The following is a 9513-nucleotide window of genomic DNA, read 5'->3' on the forward strand; positions in this document are numbered from 1 at the left end:
AAATCAGATTGTATGTATTTTAAGAATATTTTTGCTTTAAATAATGTGTGAAGATTTGTTAACATCAGCAAGTGATCACCATGTTATGTATGAGACACGATTCTATTTTCTATAAATTAAAGAGACTATCACTAAGAACACTGTGTATCATTGGGGGACTGGGCTGAGCTGAGCTGATCTCCCAAAGCAAAAAGAGGTCAAACTTGTAACATTACTGGCAATAGCGGAAGCTGGAGAGGGAACGGTCAATTCTAACAAATGTATTCTGTTCAGAGTGAAGGGGAATGTATAGCAGTGGATGATGGGGAAATGTAGTCTCACTAAGCTTTACATTGATGTGACAGCAGTAGTTTGAATGGTGAGACCATGGTCTCTCTTTTCCATAGTAATCTTACCAATGTACCATTTTGACTTTGATATAATTAACCATGACATCATGTGACACCTTTAATTATGGTGGTACATGACGTTTATAATAAAACAATTCACTGAGTGAGTTTACATTTTTGATGAATGTCCCCTGAGTACCTCAAAGTAATCTGATTACATTACAGAGACCAAGTAATGTGTTGACTGATGTTTATGAAAGTATCTTGCCAGTGTCTTCTTAAGTGTTGACTAAAGTCTAGATTATGTTTTAACCTTTGGACATGTGAGTACATTTACCAATATGCAAAAAACTGTGTATATGCAATAAAATGCAAGTAATGATAACTTTTGTAATGGATCTCTGTGGTACTTTAGCTATTTTGTAAGCAGCAGTCAGTAAGAAGTGTCTATCTCTAGTCAGATTGATGGCAAGGAATAATGTCTATCATTCAATGTCCCTCCTCTGAATCAACAGTGGACCAAATGTCTCATCACAATGTCTTCTCAAACCATCATGTGAACAATTAAAAAACCTGTGCAAGATCATTTCCACAACAATACAGTCTTGTTCCAAAGAGCAGACCGCAGCTCTGACACCACATCAGAGGTGTGTGCAGGCCTTTTAGATTACGCCTCCATCACCATCCGCTGACATGACTCACACCTTCTGTTCTGTCCGTACTTTCCTTCCTAACAGAGACCACAGACTTACTGTATTACCTGAACACCCAGTGGCTCCACCAATGACAGTGTATCACCACAGGGAAAGAACAGCAGAATGTTGTAAGTGGAGGGGTCAGGAAAATGTAAACATGCCATTTCAAGCATTTGAACACACGACCGATGCTGTCATTTTTCTCACGAGGGCAGTCGCTTTAAAACGGTTCCTTGTCTTTGTATGTTGTTGTTTGCTCAATGGTGAAGTGTCAAGCTTAACTGGCTAAATGTAGAATGCATGGCCTGAAGTGTGACCATGGACTGTATATAAGAAGAGGACATAGTCCCCGTGACGTCACCCATTGGTTTGTGGACTGCTGTTTTGAAGCCTGGAGTTCGTAGTTTTGGCCGTCGCCATCTTGGTATTTTGCAGCCAGAAGTGACACGAGAGGGTGGAGCTAAATACGACCGAACGCTGAATAAGACATTTTCAGGCGGCCAAAAGGTTATAATAACTTTGATGAACTGAAAAAAAATTGTGAAAGGGTTAAAGTTCTAACAAGAAAACACGGACAACTCCCAGACCGGGCAACGCCGTGGTAGTGACCTGTCAATCACAAGGTAGCCCCGCCCTAAAGCATCCCCTGCTTTATGGTCTATCTGACTCTAAATGGGACCATCATTTACTAAATGAACATCATGCTGTATTGAAGAAGACTTGAAACTAGTGATTGAGGCCATAAACTCATGTTTACAATGTTTACTGAGGTAATAAATCAAGAGAGAAGTAGGCTAATTTTCTCATAGACTTCATTACAATCAGACTTCTTTTAGCAATCAGAGGAGTCGCCCCCTGCTGGCTGTTAGAAATGATGCAAGTTTAAGGCACTTCATTATTGGCTTCACTTTTCAGACGCGAGATTGCCGGCTGGGTAGACAGCTGATGTTATCAGAGCTAAGAATGAACACCAATCTGAAATATGTGCATTTGTATTTGAAACTGCAATATGGACAAAGTCTCCAAACAAAGCTGCTTCCTAATAGTAATACAACAAAACGCCCACTATACATCTGTGCAATGCAGCTAATTTCTCTTGTATCATTTTCAGTGTGTGTGTATTGAGAAGTATTTAAAAGCACATTAGCATAATACATGCTTCCAAACAAAGGAACACCATATGCAAAATAACTTCAGTATATTTGTACATTGAATCTCATCTCTGTTACTGTTTATTCATTAACACACGGATCTGCAATGTATCCTTTTCTGGAGAAAACAATGTTGCTAATTAAGAAACAAATGGTCTACTCCATAAATTAGCACCGCTTGTACTCGCTTTTTAAAAAAAATATTATGTTTGAATAAAAGATTCCTGACTTTTCCCCAGACAGTTGCTGCTTTGCTCTCCTCTGCTGCTTTTACTTACGCAAAACATTTAAAGAGTGTTTCGAACATGAAGAACATCTTAGATCTATTAATGTGTCTTTTACGTCCTGGTGGAATATGGCTGCAATGTGGCCTTAATACTGGATGAACTTTATAATGAGAGTACTTTCATTGATAAAATTACACTACAACATGACAGCAGTTCAAGAATCATAATTACTATGAATCACAGAGAAGCATAAAAGATATTCATAAAATATAACATTTCACCTAACAGGCCTAAATGGAATTTGATTGACCTTTTACATTCTTATTACATTGAATATTAAGCTTTCTCTATCAATATTTGCATGTGAGATATACAAAACATCCTTGCAGGTAACATGGCATGTGTTACATTTATTACACATATTCAACGTGCACATGCAAAAGGGTGTGTGTTTGTGTGTAAATGTGGGTGTGCGTGGTAATGGACTTTATTTTGTTTCCACATTTGTATGCTGGCTTAAAGATACTTTCAGTTATTTTCTCCTCTTTGTGTTGGCACATAAATGCTCTCACTTTAATGCATTCTTGTTTAAAGGAAATGTTTTTTTTATAGACATTTTTCTTTTCGTGATGTAAAATAATTTTACTATAAATATTGACTCAATAATTCTTTACATCCAATTTATTTCCCAGACCTGCTGTTTGAGTCCCTGCTGTTAACCTACAGCTGAGAAACACTTCCATCCGATACACAACGCAGTATTTCGGGGTGTAATCATGTGTGTCTGTTTTCTTAGAGATCTTTCGGAACCATAAAAAAAGGTAAAAAGGTTTCAACTGGAATAAAATAACAGACAGTAATGTTGGGCAGAAAAATATAGAGGAGTGTAAGGGTGTCTCAGTGTGTGTGTCCTAAATATGACAGATGAGTGTAAGGTGTGGGTGTGTATGAGCACCTAATTGGCCCAGATATCACAGAATGAAATATTCATGTGGAGGCTCAGCGTCTTTTGAAAAGGGAATCTGGTGTGTAATGATGAAGTCGGACTATTTTATCTGCCGTGCACCCCACTGGCACACTTAAAGCTCGCCATGCGACACCTCCCACCACCCACACACACACACACACACACACACACATAGAGGCCTCTGTACACAAACATACTCAGGCATTCTTATGAAGCAATGCCGACACATAAACCTGTGATTATAGCAACTTCCTCTCCTATCCATCTTTGACTGTTCAGACAAGAATGTACATTGCTATGGTGTTTAAAGTGGATTTTAACAACAAGAACTGTGCCCACTGCAAGGTGGGCAGCAGAGTACAGCATAGAGCTAACTTGCATCAAAGTGTGGTGTAGGTTAACATCATCAATATGTGCCAGGTGGCTGGGAAGTGCAGTGAAATCTGAAAAAACTAAATAAGAAACCAGGCAAAAACCTTTTGTGAATTATGTATTTCTGTTTAATTCAGAAGAACTTTTAGTGTTTGTCATTTTCATCCATCTCTGGAAAATAGGTGTCATCTCTTTGGCTGCATGTTGAAAGGTCCAACAAACAAGCGTGTTTTTATTATAAGATACTTTCTGGTGGGAATATTTCTGAGCAGTTCAATACCTATTTTAAAACAAATTCTCAGGTCCATTCTTACTCAACCCGTCAATCTCTCTTCATCCTCCTGAATGTCTCACTAGTGGAGGTCAGTTTTGGATAAGATTTAGAGGATCCAAATTATGGAGTAGCCTTTCACATCTATCAAAAAACTGTTCATCCGTCAAATGTTTCAAAAGTTGCTTAAATGGTCATTTAATTGCTGTTTTGTAATTGTTTTTCCTCCATGTTGTCCATGTATCTGTTTTTATCTTTTTTATTTTTTCCCCACTCACAATGTTGTTTGGTTACGATTACCCAGAAGTCTTTATAGATATTTAAATCAATATCCTCCTCACAAACACTAACCATACACTTCCACGCAACACACACACACACTTATCTTTTTGATATATTAATTGTTATATTGTTATTATATATATCTTGTTCTAATTGTTTATTATCACTATTATGTAGTCATATTATTTCTTTATATTAATCTTGTCTCTAGGTGGAGGCTTCAGATAAACCCAGTTGTTTTTTTGCCTCTTCCTCCACTGTATATTATTCATTTCTTTTTTTTGTTATGTTGTGTAGTCTGAAATTGTGCAAAATAAATAAACAATAAACAAACATTAAACTTTGAACACAGCACTGAGCAAAATCGCAGCGGCCTAGAGCGACACAACCCAACGTCATGCTGCAGTGGACACGTAACCGGCGATCGGCCTGGAGGACGCCCACAGAACGACCAAAACGCAACAAAGAGTGTAACATGATGTTTCACATGTGGTCACTCAATTTGGCCTTGTGTACAAGTTGAACCCCTTAACAAACCGACAGCTGCTATTCTGTTTTTCAAAGGTTGTATCGCCAACCTATCAAGCTAGAGTGAAGATACTGGTATCATGTGAAACTAGACCTAAAGAATCCATTGTTACCAACCATGTCATGCTAGCTTGTAGGGAAGAACGCTAAATAACAACAAGACCAGAACTAAATGGCAACAGTGGGTCATTTCTTCTTTGGTTTGGACTAAATGAACCAATCTACAGGTTTGAAAGTGACCTAAGTCCCTCTTTACCAAATATTGGCTACAATAAAACATAAGTCTGGTTCAGAATGTCCTTTCAGCTGTTCAAGAGCTGCTTTGAAAAGACAATTGGAATTCAATCAAGACCGTTGTCATGGTGCAAGAGTATGCAAGACTAAATGAGCAGCTGTGACTCAGGAGGTAGAGCGGGTCGTCTTTTAACCACAGGGTTGGCGGTTCGATTCCTGGCTCCTCCTGTCCGCATGTCGAAGTGTCCTTGAGCGCGACACTGAACAAGTGGCTCCCGATGGGCAGGCCAGCGCCTTGCATGGTAGTTCTGCCACCACCGGTGTATGAATGTGTGTGTGCGTGTGCGTGTGTGTGTGTGTGTGTGTGTGTGTGTGTGTGTGTGTGTTCAGTGTGCACGTGTGTGTGCAGGTGTGTGTTTGTGTGTTTGGGTGACATCACAGCAGTGGTGACATCACAGCAGTGGTGACATCATCAGTGCATGGTGACATCACCAGATGGAACACTGTGACGGATTAAAGGAGTGGTGACATCAGTTGTGACATCATAAAGGAGCGGTAACATCATAAAGGAGTGACATTCAGGAGAGAGTCCCAGAATCACACAACTGTAGTTGAATCTGAAGACTCGATCAGACGAAACACATCGACTGAGAGAAGCAGTTGTCTCAAGAGAAAGAGGTATGAATTTGATGAATGCATTGCTTTAGATTAAACCTCCCAACAGTATATGAAGCAGTTCAAATTAGCCTCAACATTTAAATGCAGCTTACATGTTAGTTAATAATAATTAGGGCTGCAACTAACGATTATTTTCACTCATCAGACTATCTACTGAGAGAAGCAGTGAATTTCTCTCCAAAAACCACGAAGCATTGACAAGAATTGACCGTAAATCAGCATCATGGTATCATCAAGAACTTCCCAGCCAGAAGCCATCATGCCTGAGTTCAACGTCCGTCGCGTTGTTTCCAAGCTGCTCAATTCCTTCTTTAAGGGGATGACGGCTGATCAGTGGGGATTTTTGAAATCCGGCAGCCCCGACGACGCCACTATGACCATGATGGGAGAGTTGCTGTTGGACATGACAGCGGCCTTGACAAAAGCTTTCCTGAAATCTCTCGGGAGCAGGACCCTGGCGTCAGAGGACGATGTCCAAATCAATCTGGGCGACACAATCTCTCAGGGTTTTGCCGAAGCTCTGGGCGTCGACGTCTCGGTTCAGTGTCCGAGCTCCAAAAGCTTGACGACATTGATCTCTGAAGAGGTTTCAGAGAGCGTCCGAAGTGCCCTCTCCAGCCCCGAGGGCATAGTTCAGCGCCTCACTCCTCCCAGCAGACTCAACAACATGATTCTGCACGCCTGCAAAATGTGCCAGGCGTTCATCGGCAAGATGAAGTCGGTGTTCTCTCCTCGACCGCGCAAGCAGAGGACAATCTGCGAACAATCAGATGTGGAACTGGAACCCTTAGACGCCGAAGACCGCCATGCGGCGACGCCTTCGTCGGACGTCGTGATTGCGATGAAAGACATCATGTATGTCACAATCATCATCAAGAAGCAGTTGAACGACATCACCGAACCTCTCTTGGTTGACGTGCCGGACTCCGAGTACACGCTGCTGCAGTCTCAAAACTCTCGGGAGATTGAAGACGTCGCAGAAGAAATCGCTCGGAGTATCGCCGAAGATGCTGTAAGACCAACTCCGTCGGCGCAGAAGAGCAAACGCTCCAAGAAAAGCATTGGAAACAAAATTAAGAAGCTTTTGGCAAAGTGCTTTGCCAAAACGTGCATCCATCGCATCGTGGCACAGATGAGGAAAAGATTCCACCGGGGCTCCAAAGTTCACAGCCGAGAGTCGGCAAAGTCTCTCACAAAGAAGATTAACGATCTGATGAAACAACCAGAAAACCACGATCTTCTGGGACTCGGTGCTCCAGTCATAAACATTCCCCCCGGTCGAGTCTTGGAGTTCACAAAGGTCTTAAGTGATCTCCTCTACACACACATCACACAAGGGCCAGAGATCATCCCCGAGCCGGTGATACGTGCCAACATGCGCGCCGACTTGCAGCGGAAGGTGCTCGGTTTCCTGTGTCTGGCCAGATGGTGGCAGATCTTTCAGTCCGACGACCTCGTCGACACTATGAGACACGCCATACTGGGCACTAAGCCCAGGGCCAAGAAACCTTTGGCAATCGCTGCACCGCCTGCCCCGGTATCCGTGACGAAGAGTCGTGATGACTCTGCACGGCGAGCGTGGAACGAACAAAAAAAAAACTGCGTTGAGGTGATCTTGGAGAGGCTGGTCACGCGGATCTTCAAGAAGGCAAAAGTGACCTGGACCCTTTCAAACGTCCAGGACATCATCCAGCGCCTTTTTGAACAAACGTGGGCCGAAGTCGAGGGTCTCGATTTCGATTCCAGCCCAGAAACAATGGAAAACCTCGAAAAGGCCATTTACCAGGACCTGATTAAGACGTGGGGCAATGCGATGTGGGTGCTGGTGTCCTTGAAAGGGGGTCAAGCGGCTGTTGGAGAGCGTATCGCCTCCGCCGTCAAAGGTCACCTGATGGCACCACCGAGGCAGAGGTCCTGCATGTGCAGGTGCTTCTCTTCTATGCTCACCGCCATGACGAGGTGGTAAATTGGTTTATGGGTTTTCTCCGGGAGCTCCGGTTTATCCCACATATAGTGAATAATCTGACTTATTCTATAGATAAAAAATGTCATTCATCTTGAAGGAAAAATTGACTTTTTCCTTCTGAATGAATGCGAGGGCTTGAGCTCTCAGTACCACCTCAGTAGTCAGTGTTGTCTACTGTTGTGTTACGCACGGGTTCGATCTGGGTGATCCAGTTCTCCCACAATCAGTGCAAAATAATGAACATCTAATTAAATACAATAAATAATAATATAAATAAACAATATTCATTCATTTCTGCTCATGTCTCGCATCATTTGCTGTAAATATTCAACTCAGACTGAAGTTCTGCTGATTCAGTGAACTTTTATAAAGTGCAAAAATAAAGTACAAAGAAAAGTGTGTTTTGCACACTCTTCCATCATATACACTAATCTTAATTATTGCTAATTTTAATGAGTTTACCTGCCTGACTGTAAACATGTAGAGAATTATTGTAAAGGAGAATCAGGTTTCTTGTCTGTATTGGCTCACACAGTCTGGAAATAGCTATTAATATTTAAAACCAGTCTATTCCTGACCGATCAGAACTGTTGTAATTAAAGATCATTAAACCTTATTTATTATGTTTATATATTTATTTACTGACACCTTCACTGTAAGGTGTATCAAGACATATCACACTGATGGTGTATTGTTTTACTAGAAACATAAATGTACTCTTATTCAATAACAATAAACAAGGTTATTTTAAGGGGACGTGTGTTTTTAAGTGTAAAGATAACTCATACATTAGTTTGTTCAATAAGCCTATAAATGTGGGGGACACCACGGCTGTCCACATTCTGCAGACAGGTTCAGGTGAGTTTACCAGGTCAAAAAGTGACTGTGAGAGAGCTGGAAAGCTTCTCCATCACTCAAGGTGGAGGGAGCACACACAGTGACGGTGTAAAGATGGACAAAACCATCGAATACAGGAAGTGATTATGTTGATGTTGTGCTTTTATTATGTTGTGCTTTTATTTTATAATGCAGTTAGGGCCCAAACGAGACCTTAGTGTGTGTGCAGATGTGTGTATGTGTGTGTAGTGTGCACGTGTGTGTGCATGTTTGCGTGTATGTGTGTGTAGTATGAGCACGTGTGTGTGTGAGTAGTGCGCACATGTGTGTGCACGTTTCTGTGTAGTGTGCATGTGTGTGTGTACATGTTTGTGTGTGTGTGTGTTCACGTGTGTGTGTCTGTGTGTGTGTGTGTGTGTGTGTGTCTGCGCGTGTGTGTGTGTGTGTGTGTGTGTGTGTGTGTGTGTGTGTGAATGGGTGAATGAGAGAAAATTGTAAAGTGCGGTTTTCCCCTTACTTGGGCAAAAGTGTCTGCCAAATGCAAGATAAATATCATTTAGATTTGTGTATGAAATTAACTTTACAAACCCTCTCAAACCTGATGATACTCTCCGGTCACTCACCACCTGTTTTTATTGCTCCCCAGAACTTCTTTGTTTTGGTTGTTGCTTCAGTGAACTTTGATTCCCGGCAGCGTAACTAAGAGACACATTTGTTATGATATTGAGATAGAATTTCTCCAATTCTGTCGACTCCAATTCTCGTAGAGTCTCCTCGTCTCGCACACAGCAGCCAACTCGCCCTCCTTCCCATCCATATCCCTTCCCACTGGAGCCACTACTGAGGAGTCCCAGGAGCAGGAGGTGAACCAAGGCCCTAAACCTTCCTCCTCCTCCTCCTCCTGCACCGAAGAGCTTCTTAACACACCACGACCTCCCTCCATCCTGGAAACCTCTGGAACCAGCTCACACACACA

At 41.9% G+C, this 9513-nt stretch overlaps 1 protein-coding gene across 1 annotated transcript; it reads left to right on the forward strand.

Moving 5' to 3' along the window:
* Positions 1–5391: 5391 nt before the first annotated feature.
* On the forward strand, positions 5392–7987 carry LOC141783042 (uncharacterized). The gene is made up of 2 exons (XM_074659964.1): positions 5392–5734; positions 5880–7987. Exon 2 carries the CDS (start codon positions 5958–5960, stop codon positions 7698–7700), a length of 1743 nt encoding a protein of 580 aa, XP_074516065.1. The 5' UTR covers positions 5392–5734; positions 5880–5957; the 3' UTR covers positions 7701–7987.
* Positions 7988–9513: the final 1526 nt, after the last annotated feature.

The sequence above is a fragment of the Sebastes fasciatus genome, chromosome 15, assembly GCF_043250625.1.
Source record: "Sebastes fasciatus isolate fSebFas1 chromosome 15, fSebFas1.pri, whole genome shotgun sequence".
Taxonomy (NCBI): Eukaryota; Metazoa; Chordata; class Actinopteri; order Perciformes; family Sebastidae; genus Sebastes; species Sebastes fasciatus.

What these genes read in the sequence shown, in the direction of transcription:
- LOC141783042 (XM_074659964.1), top strand. Translation starts at nt 5,958, where the DNA reads ATGGTATCATCAAGAACTTCCCAGCCAGAAGCCATCATGCCTGAGTTC.